The sequence below is a fragment of the Notamacropus eugenii genome, chromosome 5 (genome assembly GCF_028372415.1).
Source record: "Notamacropus eugenii isolate mMacEug1 chromosome 5, mMacEug1.pri_v2, whole genome shotgun sequence".
Taxonomy (NCBI): domain Eukaryota; kingdom Metazoa; phylum Chordata; class Mammalia; order Diprotodontia; family Macropodidae; genus Notamacropus; species Notamacropus eugenii.
In genome coordinates, this window is record NC_092876.1 from 32904315 (window position 1) to 32924913 (window position 20599).

At 48.3% G+C, this 20599-nt stretch overlaps 1 protein-coding gene and 1 long non-coding RNA gene across 2 annotated transcripts in view; one reads left to right on the top strand and one right to left on the bottom strand.

Annotated features, from left to right (window-relative positions):
* On the top strand, positions 1–15185 carry NPHS1 (NPHS1 adhesion molecule, nephrin). Its single transcript, XM_072616243.1, has 29 exons — positions 1–303; positions 389–592; positions 1190–1312; positions 1519–1647; positions 3011–3092; positions 3186–3289; positions 3529–3656; positions 3757–3928; positions 4519–4676; positions 4832–4976; positions 5757–5881; positions 6166–6370; positions 6606–6735; positions 6869–7041; positions 7275–7415; positions 7522–7662; positions 7748–7869; positions 8315–8480; positions 8693–8849; positions 9320–9471; positions 10071–10182; positions 10278–10459; positions 11430–11480; positions 13163–13285; positions 13442–13469; positions 13604–13673; positions 14399–14492; positions 14638–14753; positions 14885–15185. Exons 1-29 carry the CDS (start codon positions 231–233, stop codon positions 15017–15019), a joined length of 3741 nt encoding a protein of 1246 aa, XP_072472344.1. The 5' UTR covers positions 1–230; the 3' UTR covers positions 15020–15185.
* Positions 9467–20599, bottom strand: part of LOC140508450 (uncharacterized) — a 24591-nt gene continuing 13458 nt past the window's right edge. The window contains exon 5 of the long non-coding RNA XR_011968433.1: positions 9467–11166. This is a non-coding gene — a long non-coding RNA (uncharacterized lncRNA). The remainder of the gene's footprint in view (positions 11167–20599) is intronic.

The window sequence follows — 20599 nt, forward strand, 5'->3', positions numbered from 1 at the left end:
AGAGTCAGACACCCAGAGAGCTAGGATCAAGGAGACCTGCCTTCCAATCCCTGCTCTGCTCCTCTCCAGGGGAACCTTGGACCAAGCTGTTTCACTCTCTAGGCAAAGTGATAGGGTTTGATTAGGTGATTTCTAAGACACTTCAAAGTCTGGATGTTCTCTACCTCTCCAAGACACCCCAAAATAGAGAGTTGAGTTGGACAGGAGAGGGTTGCAGGTGGGGAGCTGAGATGTTCTGGGCCTTGAGACTGATGCCCAGGGGAGCCCTGCACACTGGAATCTTCCTACAGCTGCTGGTGGCAGGTAAGAGAGACCTGGCTTCTGACTCTTCCCATATTAGGCCTCTGATTCCAGGCCCCTCATCCAACTACTTCTCTCCTCCCCAAAGTCTGGCTCCAGACCCCACTCCACCAGGACTTTTGGCTGCTACCTGACAATGTGACGGTCGTTGAAGGAGAGGATGTTGTTTTGAAATGTGGTGTCCGAGCCAGACAAGGGCATGTGCAGTGGGTGAAAGATGGTTTCGTGTTGGGCCCCAACCCTGAGATCCCAGGGTTCCCCAGATACCGCATGATAGGAAGCCCCGATCAAGGTGAGCTCTGTTTGGCCGCCAAGGGCCCATGGGCAACTGTTCAGTTGTTTTCAGTTGTGTCTGACTCTCCATGGCTCCATTTGGATTTTTTTGGGCAAAGATACTAGAGTGGTTTGCCATTCCCTTCTCCAGTTCATCTTACAGATAAGAAAACTGAGACAAACGGTTAAGGAACTTGTCCAGGGTCACACAGCTAGGAAGTGTCTGAGGTTGGATTTGAACTCAGGAAGTTGAGACTTCCTGATCCCAAGCTCGGCCATCTAACCACTGTGCCACCTTGCTGCCTCCCCACGGACAGAGGGCTCATCAAAGAGCTGCCCTCACAGAGACGGAGGCTCACCCTAAGGAAAACACTTCCTTATAATTCTAGCTTTTTGAAGATGAAATTGGTCACATCAGAGGTCACTCATTCCCCTCACTGGAGGTCTCCAAGGAGATGCGGGATGACAATCTATTTGTCCGCATTTATAGGAGGCAGAGATTCCTTTTCGGGCAAGGGCTGAGGGCCCTTCCTGCCCTGTGATTCTGGGAGAGCTGAATACCACCCCACAAATGGGAGTGGCCCATAAGCAAGCTCCTGCCCATGTCCCCTGACAGGTGAGTTTCACCTCCACATTTCTAAGTGTGATATCACTGACGATGCAGAATTCGAATGTCAAGTCAGCCGTTCAGAGACCAGCCCTGAGCTTGTCTCTCCTCGAATCACAGTCACTGTCCTAGGTAAGAGATTTTCCCAAGTTCTTAGCTTTCCCTCTGCCCTACCCCAAAACTCCCAGAGACCAGCTCCCAGCTTCTGATCTTCCTAGCCAGATTCTGGGGGAAAATCTTGGTCACTTCATTCTTGACAAACTTCAGGGGCCTGGATGTCTAGTCTTGGGATCACTCCATCTTATGATTCTCTGCCCCTGACCCTGTGCCTTCATTAGTACCTCCTAAGGTGATACAGATGAATCCTGAAGCTGGGACCTTGGTCACTTGGGTTGCTGGAGAGGAGTATTCAGTCACCTGCACCTCTGGAGACTCTAAACCAGAGGCTGAGATCATTTTTCACCAGGGTGAGTGCATGTATGTGGCTGAAAATATCTGAGACTTTTGGTGAGACCACTAATTCACAGTCATTCATTCAAAGAGGATGCATCTAGAGTCAACTGTTTTATAAGGCTGGGGGAGGGACTTTGTGGGAAATCTAAAGATGAATCAAATGTCATCCCTTTTGCCCACTTCTGACACATCCTGGCTGTGTCTTCCTGAGCAAGGCACAAGCTCCAAGGCTCTAGGCAGCCTCTTAAGGCTATAAGCAGCAAGCAAGCGATTGATCAGGTGTACCTGGTGGCAGCCCCAGTTAGAGTCTCCCAACAATGAGACCTCCATTGAAAGAGAGAACCTCCTCATCCCAGAGGCTGAGACCAGTCCCTGTCCATATCCTAGCCTTTCGGTCCAATTTGTTCCATAGTAGGAAAAATTAGATACGTTCACAAGGATGATCAAATGAACTCATGTTTGTGAAGCTCTTAGCACACTACATAGAAGCACTCGAAGAATGTTTGCTCCTTTCCCCTTCCAATAATGTGAGATAGATTATGAAAGTGCATTTAAAGGTACTAGCATAGCTCAGAGAAAGAGGAATGGATCCTTGTGGAAGGGATCAAGGAAGACATCCTGGCAGAGGTTACATTGGACCAGGACGTTGAAAGCTGGGTAGGAAGTAGACAGGCAGAAGGGCATTCCAAGGTAAAGTACATGAGGAGAGAAAGCAAGGCAGTCCCATTTGGCCAACTAGACTCAATGTTAAACTAAGGAATTTGCCTTTTATCCTCTGGGTAATGGGAAGTCATTGAAGGCTCTATGCAGAGGTGTAGTGATTGGAGCTAAATCTGGTGGTTTGTGCCTAATGGACTGGCGGAGAGAGGGAGGGACTGAAGAACCAGGACCCAAGTTAGGAGGCTGCTGGAATAATCCAGGCCAGGATCCACCAGTGCCGAGCTTGCTTGTGCTGTGTAGGGGCTCTCTGGAGTAGAGGAGGGAGAGGACAAGATTTTGCTGAGATAGAATCAACACTGTCTGGTGATTGATTGGATGTGGGAGTGGACAGTGGCTGGGAGGATGGCAGGGCTATTAACAGAGTTAGGGAAGGCAGAAAGAAGGGGGGTGGGTTGTCTAGACTATGAATTTGGTTGGAGAGACAGTCAGTTTGAGGTGTTAGCAGACTACTGGATATGGAACTGGGGGAGGGAACCCCAGAAGTGGGACCAAAGATAGAGAAAGACATGTGTGGGTGTGTATAGCAGAGCAAGAGAAACAAAGCCAAGGATGTTTGGATCTTGGCGTCACTCACTGGGAGATGTGGCCGCCATTCTCTCTAACTTCTGATCTAGCTCCGTGGGTCTCTCTCCCTTCCCTCCTTTCCTTGCTAACCAGACAACTGGCTAGTTCCAGACGTCTTCCCCTACACAAAACCTGGATCCCATGAGAAATTCGTCACCACGGAGGCCACAGTCAGGTATGGGGGGCACTTGGATCCCCGAGGACCCAAATGCTTTCTCCCAGTCTGTTCTCTTGCCTGGCCCACCTTTGAATTCCTCTCTCTGCCCAGAGTGACTCCCAAGCCTTCTGACAATGGGAAACTCTTGATCTGCGAAGTGATCAACCCAGCCATGAAGGAGTCCTTGAAAGCTTCTTTCACCATGAACGTTCTGTGTGAGCTAGGGTCCCAAGACAGAGCGGGAAGGGGAGAATGCCACGCGCCCCTTGGGAGACCTCATTCCCCAAGAGGGCCAAGCACGCTGTAGTATGGGAAGTCTAAATATGACTCAGGGACTTGGAAAATGGGTGACCAGAAAAGAATGGCAAGAGGACTGAGATCTGGGTCTCTTTGAAGACCTCCAGAGCTGAGGAGGATCTCCCTGCTGAGTCCTCTCTGGCTCCCTTCTCTCCAGTCCCCCCTGGTCCTCCAGTGATTGAGTGGCCTGGCCAGCTGGAGGGGAGAGCCAAAGCTGGACAGGATTTGGAACTGCTCTGCGTGTCACAAGGGGGAAACCCTCTGGCCACCCTGCAGTGGCTGAAGGTGAAGTGAGGATACCACAGAGGGGTCTTGGCAATCTGGGTGTTCACTTTCAGGATCCCATATTCACACTTTTCCGTGCCATCCCCTGTTCCCATCCCAGAATGGAAAAGTGATCTCTACAGTTTGGGAAACTGACCACAAGCAGGCCCTGGCCCGAAGCATCCTGCCTCTGACCATCCAGCCTGAGGACAATGGGGCCCAGCTCAGCTGTGAAGCCCAGAATAGTGTGTCCCCTGAGACTCAAGAACATGTGATCACACTGCATATCTCCTGTGAGGATCCTAGGAGCTGCCCCCTGCCCTATTCCATCTCCCACAGTCCCCTTGGAGTCATGGCTTCCTATTCTGGAGCAGTCTATCCCCTTCCTCATCCTCCACCTCACTCATGCCTACCCAACCTTGCTTAGTTCCCCCAGCTCTAGCTCCAGAACCATGACTGGGAATTCTGGTGCCCAGGGCAAATTTAGTTCAGGGGAACAGACCTTGGGAAACAAAGTCTCAGAGAGAGATGAGACCCTGGGATACCACCCTTTGAAGAGGGAGAAAGCCTCCAGGCTCCTCACAATGAGTGGGAAGGATAGTACTTTCAACCTCCATAAAAGGCATGGCTCTGGTCCCTATGGTTGGGTGCAATCACACAAGGAGAAGGGGCAGCCCATCAATGAATAGTCAATGAGTGCCCATCTCAGAGGTGGAAGAAGACAGGTGGCAACAGACAGATCTCCTTGGGATGATCTTGGGGATGACAATGGAGCCAAGGTCTGGGATCCTTATAGAAAGTGTTAGCCTCCTGTGGGTGCCCCTGGCTAGTTCTAGCTCTGACTGGTGCCATCTTCACATCTTTCCATCTCACCTCCTCACAGTCCCCCCCAGCTCCATCACCATCCTGGGATCCACAAGCCTAGATGAGAACAAGACTGCATCCTTTTCCTGTTTCACCAAGTCGAGTAACCCAGGAGTCCTGCTGCGCTGGTGGCTGGGCTGGCAGGAGCTCAGACCCACAGATGTGACTGTCACTGATGTGAGGTTTGAGGGCTGGAGCCCAGGGCCCCCGAAGAGCCAGGAGCCTGGGGCAGGGGAGAATCAAAGTCTTGGCCCACCCTTAAAGGGAGCATGGGGGAGTCCTTGGGCTGGTGCTCTGGATGCCCAAGTTTAAGGCTCCTATTCTATCCTCAGGGGCTGTATGGTGGTCGAATAACCATGTCCAACATGACTCACACCATGCGACGGGCAGACAATGGACTGATGCTGACCTGTGAGGCCTTTAGTGAGGCTTTTGCAAAGGAGACCCTCAAGAAATCAGTCACACTCAATGTGAAATGTGAGTCCCCAGAGGTCCTCCAAAAATTTAATAGAATATGCCCCTCTCAATCTCCCAATCAATCGACAAGTTTTTATTAAGCATCTACTATGTGCCAGGCTGAGTGCTAGGTGCTGGGGGGGGGGAGGAGGTGTAGAAGTACAAGGGATCCAGACCTGCCCTCAGTGAGCTTATATTCTGTGGGGAATGGGGAGAGGAAAGGTGGGGGCAGGGTTTGTAACATTCATAGATAAGCAAATACAGGCTAGATCATAAAATAAATACACAGTGCCTAGGCTGGGAGGGCACCAACAAATAGGAAAATGCCCCTTGAAAAAGGTGGTCCTGGAGCATCTTGACATGATGCAAAGAGTCCAAGAAATGAAGTGTAGTCTGGGGGTGCACAGAGATGGAATAATGTGGATCCCCATCTGCCAAGGAGGCTCATTTTGGTGGAATGAAGATTGTGTGAGATGGAGAAATGCATCATCAGCCTGGAAAAACAGGCCAGAGCCAGACAATGAAAAGTTTCAAATGCTAAACAGGGAAAGAGGGAATCATTGCTGCTTCTTGAGCAGAGGAGCGACCTGCATAGTCAGACCCATGCTTCCTGAATATCCACTGGACACTGGAGATAGAAGAGGCTAGAGATGGGGACACCAGTCAGAAGGCTATTTCAATAGTCTAGGCTATTCCTGAGGACATTTCCCTCTGAGACCCTGTTCTACACCCCCATGGCTCAAGTGCAGGGGGGAGATCAAGAGAAAAAAGGCTGATCTCCCTTTCCCCACCACCCACCAGATCCTATCCAAAGACTCTGGATTGAGAGTTTCCCTAAGGGGGAAAATTTTCGAGTAGGAAACCAGGTTCGGCTCCTGTGTTTGGCCATTGGGGGCAACCCAGAGCCCTCCCTCTCCTGGTGCAAGGTGAGTACGGAAAACTCAGAGTCAGGAAAGGGATTTGAGGACTCCTGGGAGGCAGAAAATCCCTTCCCAGTGATTCAGGTACGTCTGTATAAAGAAGAGGATGGGCAAGTTAAATGCTTAAAGGGAGGGATTTGAACCCAGAACAGCTTCGGAGGGACAGGTGGGTGGAGAGTCAAGAGTGAGAATTCCCAAATATGGATCCCCTGTGGGAAGGGGGGAAGGAGAGAAATTCTAGACTGGGTTTTGGGTGCCAAGGGATTCTGGGGCTGGGAATGGATTGAAAGGATAAGAAGCCTGTGGTGGAGAGCAAGTCAGGAATGGAGCAGAGGCTGCGGAGTGCTGTGGAGAAGTCAGGGAACACCTTCTCCAGAGAGTTGATTCTCAAGTTGGATCCCAGTGACAACCAGGCCATCTACACATGCAAGACTACTTCCAACTGCAAGTCCACCAATGACCAAGCCTCAGCCTCCACCAAGTTTTACGTGCAGTGTGAGGCGTCATCTTGATCCTCTTGGGGAGAGCCCTTAATGGGAGGGGGCTCTCACCCCTCTGAAAGAGGGATCCTAGGTGGGGAGGCCCCAAGGGATGGAGCTTAGGAAACTCTGAGCCCTGGGGAAAAGGAAGGGGTGTTGGATAGAAGTTTCTGGAAAGTTATCATACTGTGGAAATTTGGGAACAGCACATGAGTTATTCAGAGCCTCCCCCACTTTCCTTCTTTTTGTAGTTCCTCCCATCAATGTGACTATTTTAGCCAATGCCTCCATTCTGCGCCCTGGAGACTCTGTGAACCTCACTTGTATTAGCCTCAGCAGTAACCCCCCAGCCAACCTGTCTTGGGAAAAGGAAGGGGAGAGGTGAGGTCACTCTGCACTCACCACCCTCCAGCCTAGGACTGAAGAATCACAGTCCCACCTGCTCATCAGAAGCCCAGTCCCCAGAATTGTCCCCATGGCTCCTGACACCTCCTTGTGTCCCCGTTCTTCCCAGGCTCCAAGGAATGACCTTTAGGTACAGACCGTCCCGGTTCAGGGGCTCGGAGGCAGCGGGGAGCATATGGCTTCATGTGTCTTCCCAGGATCATGGAAACCGTGTGACATGCAAGGCTAACAGTCCTGTGCTTCAAGAGACCGTGAGCGCCTTCTATCGGCTCCAGGTTCTTTGTGCGTGTTCCATAGGGGCAACAGGCTGGGAAAACCATAACCCAACTCCATCCGTCCCTGACACCATCACCATCTTAAACCTGAACCAGACCCTATAATTAATCCATGCTTAGCCCAATGCCTGGCACATAGTAAAGACTTAATGTTTGTTAACTGACTTTATCCTCCACTCCCCAAACCCTGACCCTTCCTCCACGTAGGGGTCCCAATAATCATTTTCCTTGTCCACACAGACCCTCCCAAGTTCCTGGAAGATCAGGTCCTCAAAGTGGAAGCCCAGGAACATGGGGGAGCATTGCTCTCCATCTCTGTGTCTGCTAACCCAGCCCCTGAATTCTTCAACTGGAGTTTCCAGGGAAGCAAACTGAGTCCAGGTACCAGAAGTGGGAGAGTAGGACCCTACAAAAGGGACTATGGCCCCACAGGGCCCTGGAAGGAGAGGACACACTTTTGTGAATGCTGGATCCCTTCACTTCCCAGATGGGGGTCCCAAACACCGGATCCTCCCTGGAGGAGCCCTGAAACTATGGAACTTGACAAGGGGAGATAGTGGGGAGTACCGGCTACTGTGCCAGAACGCAGAGGGTATCGGTGAGGCTGTGGTCAGGCTGGACGTCCACTGTGAGTGAGCTTGCCTGGGAGTGGCCATCCTTCCCCTCAGCAACACCCCCACAGACTGAGCCCCTCTCCTCTCTTCCCTCCCCAGACGCCCCCACCATCCAGAACATCCCCGATGTCACAGAGGTGGACGTAGGTGGATCAGCAGAGATCATCTGTGTCGTTGATGCCAGCCCTATCCTTCCCGACATGTTTCAGTGGGAGAGACTGGTGAGGGACTCCCCTCCAGGCCCTAGCCCCGCCCTCTGCTTCAGTCCTGATCCAACCCTCCACCCTAGGCTACACATCCCCAGCCTAGCCCCCAGCCTGCCTCTCCCCAGCTTGATGACATTCCTACAGAGCCTCAGTTGGGTCTCCTGCCCTGCCCACCCTCCAGACTTGATTTCCACAGCTCACAGAAAGACACTTTTCTTGACCCTAGATATCTGGCAGAGATTTTGCCTGAATCATCTCCGGGATTGTGGGGACTTTCCTGGAGTTATCCAAATGCTTGTTTTCTGTGCCTCCGCAGAGATGGAAAAGAACAGACAGGCACCAGGCAGGGGAGGAATTGGGTTGGAGCGTTCAGGGCAGCACTGGTGCTAGAAGGCAGAACCACTGTAGAGTCTGTCCTGGGGGTGGATTGGGAAGATTAACAGGGCCTTTGTCCCTGAAGGGAGAGGAAGAACAAGACTTGGAGGACTTGGAACAGATATCACAGGGATTGACGGGACGTCTAAAGATCCCTAAGGCTACGTTGGAGCAGGCTGGGCCATACCAATGCATTGTGGACAATGGGATACCTCCCCCTGCCCGAAGGCTCGGGAGGCTTATTGTGAGATGTAGGTAACAGACCCTCCTAAATCAGGGAAACCCCAATATGAATTCCTCACAATAAGTTCATCTTGATCCCCAAATCTCCCACTCTGGACCTCAGAAGTCCCTCACTGGAGCCCCTGGAATCTTAGAGTTTAGAGAAACCCAGTCATGTCTCACCATTCCTTAGATGGCAAAGTTGTCCCTCTTATGACCACTTCTCATTCTCTCCCTCAAGTTGCTCCCAAGGTTGAATACCCTCAGCCCCTCACTAAGGTGGCTGCGGCTGGGGACAGATCCAGCTCAGCCACATTACACTGCCGGGCACGAGGTGTCCCTAATGTTGCCTTCATTTGGGCCAAGAATGGGGTTCCCCTGGACCTCCAAGACCCCAGGTCAGCACCCACACTGACTCCAGATTCTCACTGACCCACACAACCTCTACTTTCTACATGCCTCCTAACCTCACATGCACTTGATCTCAATCTCTTTCCATCCCATTCCTTGACACCTGGGAATATAAGTATTTCACTAGAGAGATGTCTCCTCACACCCAATTCCTAATCCCATATACCTGTTCCCATTCCCTGACACTGGTTCTCACAAATCCTGGCCCCATACCCTTCTGCCTCTAACACCACACTTCACTTATCCTAAGTGCCCACACCACTTCCTCAACCCTTAGCACCATATCCTCTGATCTCAAGCCCATTTAACCTGAAGCCCCACCTATTCGGATTACCACCACCATCATCACCATCACCATCACCATCACCACCATCACCACCACCACCACCACCACCACCACCACCACCACTACCATTACCAGACCTTACTTCATTCCTTATCTACCCCTTTCTCCCAGATATACTGAACATACCTATCACGAAGGATCAGTTCATAGCAGCGTCCTCACCATTGCCAACATCACGGCTGCCCAAGATTATGCCCTCTTCACTTGTACAGCCACCAATAACCTGGGCACTGATCACACCGACATCCAGATCGTCAGCATTAGTATGACTTGGTGGGGCAGGAGAGGGGAGGGCAGAAACCCTAATGCAAGGGTTCTTAGCCTGAGGTCCATGGACTCCCAGAGATTGCAGTGGGTCCATAAACTTGAATGAGAAAAAAAACCTTTATCTCATCAATGCCTATAAAACATAATTCTGAGAAGGGGCTCACAGGCTTCAGTAAAGGGGTCTATGATACACAAAATTGACAGAATCCTTGCTCTAGGGAAATCTCTTGTTTTCCTGAAAGATTACACTTATCCCTCACTTCATGAAACATCCATATTTCAGAGGAGAAGGGTTGGGTGTTTTGAATTTTTGCTCCACAAAAACTATTTCCAGGGAGCTAGGAGAGTTTAATCTTTGAAGAATATCTGTGGTCCTTTCAGAAAAGTAAAAAGCAGGCTCAATCAACTTGTAAAGAAGTAATTTCCATGCCTCTTACCTCATCCTTCTTTTAATTTGGTTTTGTAAACTCAAGTTTTCCTGTGTTGAAGTTGATCAATAAAAAGTCAGCCTGTCTGGGTCCAGGGAGGAAATGGTACAGGATGTGGAAGGGGGAGCTCAGAGAGGATGGTTTTCTGTCACCTCTCCTCTTGATAGGTCGCCCAGACCCTCCAACAGGCCTAAAGGTCATGAATATCACCCACCACTCTGTGGGTTTGGAATGGAAAGCAGGCTTTGATGGAGGCCTAAAGCAGAGATTCCGTGTCAGGTAGGCGCCACAGTAGGCTGAGAGGAGGGAGTAGGGAGGGAGTGGACTGAAACTGAGTGGCCTACTTATCTATAAATTCCCCATGATCTCTGCAGGTATGAGGCACCCGAGATACCAGGGTACCTGTACGTGGATGTCTTCCCACCTCAAGCCACTTCCTTTACTGTGGATGGTCTTCGGCCTTTCACCCTGTATCATTTCTCTCTGCTAGCCACTAATGCCCTGGGAGACAGTGACCTTGCTGATCGGGGAGCCCGGATCCCAGTGACCACCCTAGGTGCCTGGAGGAAAGATGTTAGGAAAATTTAAGCATTAGGGCATGCATGGAAAGAGCAGGAACTACAGTTCCCATTCCTTGGACAATCATCCAGAGACTCCTGCCTTTGCCACCTAGGGAAGGGAAAGGCAGAAACATTTATTCAGAGCCAACTACATCTCAGGCCTGTGCTAAGACTTGACAAATATCATCTTATTTGATTATCACAACAACCCTGGCAAGTAGGTGCTATTGTGATCTCCAGTTTCCCCAGTGGAAGAAATTAAGGCAGTCAGAGATTAATTAACTTACCCAGGGTTACACAGCTAAGAAGTGTCTGAGGCCAAACATGAACCTACCGACTGCAGAAGGAGGAGAAAGAACATTTAGATATAGGATACCACTGTGGACAAAGACAGAGAGACCAGAAATGAAAGGGCATGTTCTGGTAGCAGAGAGTAATCTAGTTTAATTAAGTCATAGAGGGCATGGAAAAGACAAGAGGTAAGGTGGCCCTAGAATGTGCCAGATCTTGGGTGTTGAACATGACCAGATGGACCATGAAGGCCTGAAGGATGTTCAGTTGGAGTTGGAAGGTGCTTTAGAAGCCATGGGGAGGCAGATGATGCTGGCAGCCCGAGTGAAGGAGGATGTAAAGCGGCCAGTCATGTTGGGATTTGAGTGATGAGTCATAAGGTCCTGCCTGTAGTTGAGGAGACACAGCGGGACTACAGAGGAAGGGAATGACCATGGGTGAGATACACTCAACTGAACTTGGTCCCTGTTTGACTCAGAGAATCGAGGGAGAGAGAAGGGCCAAAAATTGCCCTGAGCACTTAACTTTGTGGAATGATGATGCCCACGGTGACACAGCTCCATTCAGAGTCTTCATCTAAGTTTGGCTGGGAGAGGGTAAATTAGGTCAGCCAGTATCAGAGGGGCACTCTGACATCCTGGAGTCAATCCAACCCACTCATTTTTTTTTTACTAGGTATTGAAGACTCATCTGAAAAGACAGAGGATCACTTCCCTATAGAACCTGGTGAGGCCTTCCTGGAACCAATCTTCTTTATTGTTTTGCTTAGGAAAGACATCTGTCTTACTATCACCACCTACTTAGCTCTTTTCCATAACCTACCTGCTCCATATGACCCTATCCACATCTCCTTCAGTTTCCTACCATCCCTTTGACCTGTCAATTCAACTTCCTTTATTTCTTTCTTTTCCACTCAGAAGCCCTCCCACACTCTCCTTTCTTTCTTCACCTAATTTAATTCACCAAATATTTGCCACCTAATTTAATTCACCAAATATTCACTCAGTCCTAAACAAGGCACTGGGAGAGGAATGGAGAAAGTTACAAGATATGGTCCTTGCTTTTGGATACCTTACTATCCTTTTGAGGAGATAAGATTTATATGTACATGAAGTAATTTGTGAATACTACTGAACAAGGTGCACTATAATCCAGTGTTAAATGAAATCTATACTTTAGGTAACCAGGTGGCTTCAGTGGATCAAATCCTGGACCTGGAATCAGGAACCTGGAGTTAAAATCTGGTCTCAGATATTTATTAGATGTGTGACCCTGAGCAAGCCATTTCACCTCCGTCTTCCTCAGTTTCCTCATCTGTAAAAAGAGGACAATAGTAGCACCTACCTCCCAATATTGTTGTGAGGATAAAATGAGATGTTTGTTAAGCACTTTGCAAACCTTCAATGGTTATAAAAATGGTAGTTATCATTATCACATGTTTGTTTGGGGCAGTCATGAAAGAGGTGAGCTTGGGCTTTGGAAATTCAGTCATATTTGCCTGGATGAGGGCATTTCTGGTACAAGAATAGCCACAGTGTTGACATCCCTGATGGGAGCAGAGGTATGTATGTTGGGCAGGGATGGGAGACAGGACTGGAAAGGAAGGCTGGGTTTGGATCAGGAAGGGTTTTCAATGCCAAGCAGAGGTCCTTAGTCCTGTACACAGTGGGGAGCCCATTGCAGGTTTCTGATCAGGCGTAGTAGGATCATAGATGTAAACCTGGACAGGATTTTAGAGGTCATCAAGTCTAATCCTTTCATTTTACAGATTAGGAAACTGAGGCCTGAGAGGCTAAATGATTTGCTCCAGGTCACACAAGTGGCATTGCCGGTATCTGAACTTGGTTCCCTGATGCCAACCCTCTTTGCTGGAATGCCTTTGCGGACAAACATTCTGGCCTCCTCACTGTCCTTTGAACAAAATAATCCTCCCTTGGCCTGGAATGCTTTCTCTTCTCTCCTCCACCTCCTGGCTTCCTTAAGGACAAAAGTTCAAATCTCACTTTCTCCTTTTGGGTCCCCCAACCCCCATTTCTGCCTCACCCATGGCTAGGGTTTCTCTCAGGGATTACCTCTCTTCTACCCTCTATGAACGCCTTGTTTGTAGATAGTTGTTTTAACAGTTCAGTTGTAAGCCCATTGAGAACAGCCTGGTTTTGCCTTTGTAACTCCAGTGGCTGGAGTTAAAATGAATGATTGAATTTGTTAAGATTCACTGGGCATCCCTGTGCAGGATGTAATAGTGAGAGAAACACTGACTAGTTGACCATTGAGGAGGTAAGGGAAAGAAACCAGGTAGGTATGAGAGAACAGGTATTTGTACTTGGCTGATGGTGAAATGGAAGGAGAGCTCTCCAGAGACCCCGTGGCTTTTCCCCTTCCTGAGGACCCTATGTTTGTGTCCCCAGAATTTCCTCGGTGGTTCCTGTTCCCCATTCTCTTTGCCCTAGGGCTTCTGCTCCTCCTCTCCACTGCTTCCTGCATAGGGTACGTCCTCTGGAGACAGAGACAGCGTGGGCATCCCTCAGAGGGTAAGGACATCATGCAGCGGGAAATGAGAGGATGTTGACTGTGATACTTTGCATGCAAAGGGGAGAGAGTGGATCTGGTTCCCCAAACAACCTGTAAAGATGCCCCCCTCCCCAAGTGGGCTGACCTTAACTCCTTCACTCTCATTCTGCCCTCAGGAAGCAAAGAGGAAAAGACGGAGGAAGGGTAAGGAAGGGTATCCTAGAGGGAAGGAGAGGATCGGTGGGGATGAGGATGGTAGGAAGGAAAGAGATGGGGAGATAGCTGTGGTCTGGGAAGAAAGAGAGAAGCTGATGCCAGAATCCTCTGTCCCCACACAGGTCAGAGACTCGAGCTGGGAATGAATATGAAGAGAGCAGGTGGAGCGGCAGGCGCACCCCGAGCACTACGGTGAGACTAGGGGAGGACAGCGGGACCCAGGGAGGCCCTGGGAGGTAGTTCCTTGACTTACTTTGATGACAATACCTGATGTTTGTTTATACTGTGCTTTGGAGGCTGATAAAGCACTTGAAAAATTTATCTTATTCGATCCTCACAATAGCCCCGGAAGTTGGCTGCTATTATTTTCCCTATTTTACATATGAGGAAATTGAGGCAAACGGAGGGAAAGTGATTTGCTCAAGGTCACACAACTAGAAAGTGTTTGAGGCAGGATTGGAACTCAGGTCTTCCAAACTCCAGTGCTACCTCTTTATCTCCTTCACCCGCTATGATTTGAATGGGTTTAGGAAAAGCCCCTGTTCTCCTGAATATTTCCCCTAATCCATGTGTCCCTGAGTGCCTGGAATTCCATTTTTAGGGAGTGGTTCTCTGTTCTAGCCCTTCTTTTGAAAAGCAAATAGCCTCTGAAAGGAGACGACACATTTGAGTGAATGAATTTATCAGATCCCTTCCTGGACAAGAATAAGCGTATTGGATGAAGGGGGTGGGGAATGAGAGGGGACACCCACTCCTGAGCCCATCTGGGTGTCACTGAACTGGGACAGGGGAAGAGAAGGAGTTCTGCAGGTCCCAAGTAGATAGTGGGGCAGAAAGAGGGCTTTTTTTTGAGACTCCCTGTCTCTGACAGAGATTAACGATTTGAGTTTGTTCCTCTGGGTTTTGGTGGGGAACAGGAGAGTTCAGCAGAGATGGACCCTTATTACCATTCCATGAAGGACTTCAACCCCCAGCTTCCGCCAACACTTGAAGAGGAACCCCAATATCGAGGTAAATTGAAAGATCAGCCCCTCAACTCTTCTCCCCTTACCCCCTGCCTATTTCCTTCAGTCCTTTAGAGACTGAAATAACCTTTCAGATCAGCACAATGCACTTCCTAACCAGCCGACTCCCCTGACTTCTGTTTCCATTCCAGATTTCTGGGGTCATGAATATGAAGAAGTAACAGGTCCCAGACCCTTTTATGATGAAGTTGAAAGGCTGTATCCCCTATCTGGTGCCTGGCAAGCTCCCTATAATGCAGCAGAAATGGTGAGGATGCTGGGAGCCCTGTCCCAGCCTCTGCTTCCCTGTCAGGCTCACTCCACTTTATCTCATTCTTTCCCTTTCCTTCCTCCAGCCTCGTCTCCATTTCTCCATTTTCTTTTCTCTCTGTTTCCCAGGGAACTTATAAGCATGGACAGTGGCCCCATGGAGCATATGAGGAGCCTACAACAATTTATGACCTTGTACCTGAGGAGCCACCTGGGGCAGGGCAGGACTACCTGCCTTTCCACCTCAGAGGGGAGCTGGTGTAAATGAGACCAACCAAAGGCCCAATAACGAGAAGCTGTCTGCCCTGCAGTTGACTCTCCAGATAGCAATTGATGGAAGTTTTGGGCTAGTTGTTGTGTCTGAAAGGACCAGTGGTCCTGCTGCTTTGCAAAGAGGCTAAGCTTGTCCAATAAAAAAAGTGCACCAGGATGTGGCATGCTGAGATGTCCCAAGCAATCTGGAGCCCTCAAAGAGGCGGGGGGCACTTGGTGCTGCCCACTGGGTCCTCCTCTGATCTCGCTCTCATCCGTCTCCCCCAAACTCAGTATCAGGGAGCCTGTGTATGGCTGCCTTAGCTGTCAGGTGCCTCCCAAGGGGAGGGGAGACTCATGCTGAGTCCTTAGCTTGAGATCCATCCTTGATGTCTTCGCTTAAAGATTATTTTTGTACCAGACTTCCTGGCTAGAAAACTTGGAACCACTTGGAACAATTTCCTCTCCTCTCTACTCCCTGCTACTCTAGGCAGACCCTACATGGTCTCCCTAACTTTAGGTGTAATAAATAGAGCACTAGACTTGGAGTCAGGGAGACCCGAGTTCAAATCCAGACTCGGATGCTTGGTAGTTGTGACACTTGTTAGCTGTATGATGCTCTATAAAATGGCAAGAATAGCACTAATGTTCCCTGGCGTATTTTGAGTATCAAATGTGATCATTTATTTAAGATGCTACGTAAATAGGGAGAATAAGCACTGGACTTGTGATTTCAGTAGGAGCAGCTAGGAGATGTCATAGTGCACAGAATGCCAGGCCTGCAACCAAGAAGACTCTTCTTCCTGAGTTAAAAACTGGCCTCAAACACTTCCTAGCTGGGTGCCCCTGGGCAAGTCACTCCACCCTGTTTATGTTGGTTTCCTCAGCTATAAAATGAGCTGGATAAGGAAATGGCCAATCATAACTGTGTGACCCTGGACAAGTCACTTAACCCGATTTGCCTCAGTTTCCTCATCTGTAAAATGGGCTAGAGAAGGAACTGGCAAACCACTCCAGTATCCTTGCCAGGAAAACTCCAAATGGGGTCATGGAGAACTGGACATAACTGAAAAGCGACTTAACAACCTGATTTCTTTAGTACAAAAAAACTCCCTCTACCAATACAGTTCAATACCCTCTACCAACACAGGTCAATACTAGCTCTGTAACTTATAGTCTTAATAATAATAGTAATAGGTAGCATTTATAGAGTTCTTTAAGGCTTGCAGAACATTCCAGAAATATTTTCTTATTTTATCCTCACTACAATCCTGTGGTGAGGTGCTATTATTATTTGCATTTTACAGATGAGGAAACTGAGGCAGACCAAGGTTAGGTAACTTGCCCAAGGTCATATGGCTAGTATATGGCTGAGGTCAAGATTTGAACTCAGGTCCTTCTGCCTCTAAGTTCAACATTATCCACTGTGCCACCTAGCAGTGGGTTATTTTACTATATGAAATCTGTGTTATTCTGCCTGAATCTCAAAGCCCTCCACAAATTCAGTGACTATCTACTGAATGCCTCCTATTGATAAAACACAGCTGAGAATACAAGCAAAGATGAGTAAAATATAACCTGTGCCCTCCAAGAATTTATAATCCAGTGGAAAGGAGATAAGAAGAATCCAAATCACCACCTCTCTCACTGATCTGAGCCTCCAGCAAAGGACCAAAGGACCTTGATTCATGTTGTTCCTTCCCCCCAGAATTCCCTCCTTTCTACTCCATCCATTCATTATCTAATGTTATTAGTTCCCCTTATAGGATCAGAGGATTTCCTGCCTTTCACCCTTCACTGAGAAGTGAAGCAGGGCCTCCCATCTCACATTGAACTTTTCTCCAGTTTGATCTCCATCTTCCTTTGGGAAGAGGAGTGGAACCCTTCACTCAATGATAAACATTCTTGCACCTGTCATGTCAATCATCCTAGAGATTCTGAACTCCTATAGGTCATCATCCAAACCCCATTCTCTATCCTCCTCACCCAATTCCTTATTCCCACCCACCTCAACCCTCCTACTCCAAAGTTTCAACCAAGCACCATCCAACCTTTCCACTGTGCCCTGTCCAATGCCTATTCCTTAGGCAACAAATATCTCTTCATCTTAAATCTTTTTCTCTCTGACTACATCTTCTCTCTATTGGCTATTATTGAAACCTGGCTTCCCTCTGATGACAAAACCAAATTGACTACCCTTTCCTGGCTGCGCCTTCACTCATTCCCCTCAGCTCAAGCAATACTCCTTGTTCCCCATTGCCGCTTCCAGGTTATCCCCTTTTCTCCATCACTCAGGAATGTCTCCTCCTTTGAGGTTCATACTCTTCTGATCTATCACCCAGTCCTGATAGCTGCTGTCTACAGACCCCCCGGGTCACTCCCCTTCCATCCTCAATAAGTTCAGTACATGACTCACAACTTTTCTCTCCTCCCCAATTTAACATTATCTTATCTCCTTCCCACTAGAGTATAAATTCTTGAAGGGCATAGGTTATGCTTTACTTATCTTTGTATTTATCAATAGGAGGCATTTAATAAATCGTCATTGAATTTGTAGAGGGTTTGAGACTCATGTCTCTACTTCAAACGCTTTAACCACTCAGTTCCTCAATAGACTTTCCTCCTATGAGTTGTTCCTCCACCTCACTTCCGTCACACACAAAGATGGTCATATCACTGATCTTCCCATCACCCACAAATGTACTTCCTCCACGTTTAAGAATTCTGAAATCCCCTTAACTTACCATAATCTATTTCTTTTCATTTCTCCTTCTGCCTTTCTTTGCAAAATCCTGACCTTTACCTGCACTATTATCTCCAATACCTTGACCCCCAATTTTCTCCTAAGCCATCACCCTAACATTAGTCACTCTCCTATTGACCCCTTGGTTAACCAATTCAACTCTATACTATCCTCCTTTCTTGAATCTCTCCCCACTTATCATATCATTGATTACATCCAGATAAGCCTAAACCTTGGATCACTCTCATCACCTTCACTCCAACACATGTTCTTCTGAGCAAAGGTAGAGGAAATCACGCGAGTGTTCTGACTGGCTTCACTAAAACTGATGTCACACAATCTCACTTGGCCCCTCCCTGCACCAGGTAATCCTACTATACCGCTCTCATCAATTCACTCTCCCGCACAGTGGGAGAAGTCACAGTGACTATTTCAAACCTTCTCATCCCTCCTGAAACCTCCCATGGTTCCCCCAGCCCCAGTCTCTCAGCTGAGAATCTTGCCTCCTGTTTTGTAAGGCCATTCACTGTGAGCTCCCTCTTTTCTCCTCTTCCTCATCTCCCATCACTCAGGTGCCTTCTGCCATTCTCTCCTCCACCATTGTCTCAGAGGATAAGGTAGCCCAATTCCTTTCCAAGGCTAAGCCCTCTACCTGCACAAGTGACCCCAATTCTATCCCATCTCCTCCAACAGATTGCCCCCTCTGTCTTCCCCACTCTTTTATTGATTTTTTTAACTTAATATACTTTATTTTTTTCTAATTACATGTATGTTTGACTTATTTTCAATCTCTCTCTCTCTACTTGCCCATTCCCTCCTGCCTACAAACATGCCCATGTTTCTCCTACCCTGAAAAAACTCTCACTTGATCCTTCCATTCCTACTAACACCCTTTATCTTTTTTGCCCTTTGTCGCTAAACTCCTTGAAAACACTGTCCATAACAAGTGCCTCCACTTTCTCTCCTTTCGCTCTCTTCTTAACCCCTCACAATCTGACTTCAGATCTCATCGTTCCAGTAAGCTGCTCTCTCTAAAGCTACTACCAATCAGTTGCAAAATCCAGCAGCTTTTTCTCTGTCCTCATTCTTCTTGACTTCTCTGCAGTCTTTGACATTATTGATCTCTCTCTCTTCCTTTATATTCTCTCTAGGTTTTCAGGACATGCCCCCTCCCATTTCTTTCCCCCACCTCCCATTCTCCTCCAATCTCTCTGACTGCTCCTTCTCTGTCTCTGCTGGATTCTCATCCAGACCACACCTTCAAACTGTGGCATCCCACATGATTCTGTCCTGAACCCTCTTCTCTTCTCCCTCCATAGTCCTTCAGTTGGGAGCCTCATCAGCTGCCATGGATTTAATTATCATCTCTACTCTGATGAATCTCAAATCTACCTATCCTGCCCCAAGCTCTACTGACTTCCAATCTCTCATTTTCAACTGCTTTCTAGACATCTTGTACAGGGTATGTGCTAGACATCTTCAACTCAACATGTATAAAATGGAAGTCATTATGTTTCCCCTAACCCCTGCTGCCCCTACCATGTCCCAGTTACTGTAGGGAACAATGCCATCCTCCCCTAGCCTCCAAACCAGGGGTCCTCATTCTCTCCCCGCCCCCCCACATCCAAGCCATTGCCAAGGCCTGTTGACTTTACCTGTGCAACATCTCTCCAATACACCTCCTCCTCTCCTCTGATATTGCTCTCACTTCAGTCCAGGCTTTCATCACATCACACCTGGACTATTACAGCAGCTGCTGGGGCAGGCTATGTTGGGGAGGGGGTCTATCTGCCTCCAGTCTCTTCTCACTGCAGTCCTTCCTCTATTTAGCCACTAAAGTGATTTTCCTAAAGCATGTAGGTCTGACTACAACCCCGCCTCACTTACTCCCTATTGCCTTCAAGGTCAAATACAAACTCATTTGTTTGACCTTCAAAGCCCTTCATCACCTGGACCTCTCCTACTTTTCCAGTCTCCTTATACCCTACATGCTCTTTAATCCAGTGACGCTGACCTCCTGACCAGTCCGCCTACAAGGAAGACTCTGTCACTCCATTTGTTCTGGCTGTCCTCCATGCCTAGAACACTCCTCCTTCTCAACTCCTGCACTGGCTTCCCCAGCTTCCTTTCAGTTACAGCTACAATCCCATCATTCATTGCAGGCCTGTCCCATCTCTTTTAATTCTAGTGCCTTCCCTCTGTTAATCACCTCTATATAGCTTGTTTGCATGCTGTCTCCCCCATGAGATTGGAAGTCCCTTGAGGACCACAAGCGTCTTTTGCCTCTTTTTGTATCCTCAGAGCTTAGCCCAATACCTGGCATATCTGGTGCTTAATCAATGTTTATTGATTGATTGATCGAAAGGATGAGAACAAGTGGTTCTCAAAAGAAGATCAATAACCTTGTGAAAAAATGTTCAGAATCACTCAGAATAAGAGAAATGAAAATAAAAACAAATCAGAGATTCTCCCTCCCTCCCATCAGATTGACAATGATGGCCAGAAAGGGAAATGACGATTATGGGAGTTGCCATGGGAGGACGCACACACTGCACGCACTGACATTAAGTAGGAGTAGGGAGGCATCCATGGAGGCTCAGCTTGAGATAACATAGGAACTGGCAGTGGTGAGGGTGGGATAACAAGGGAGGTGGACATGAGAGAAGAACAGGCATAGACGGGACAGTATAGTGTAGTGGATAGAGCTGTGGGCCTAGAGTCAAGAAGTCTTGAGTTCATATCCTGTTTTATTCACTTCCTAGCTATGTGACCCTGGGCAAGTCACTTAACTTTTCTGTGTCTCAGTTTCTGTATATAAGGTGGGGTTGGACTCAGGGGCCTCAAAGGTG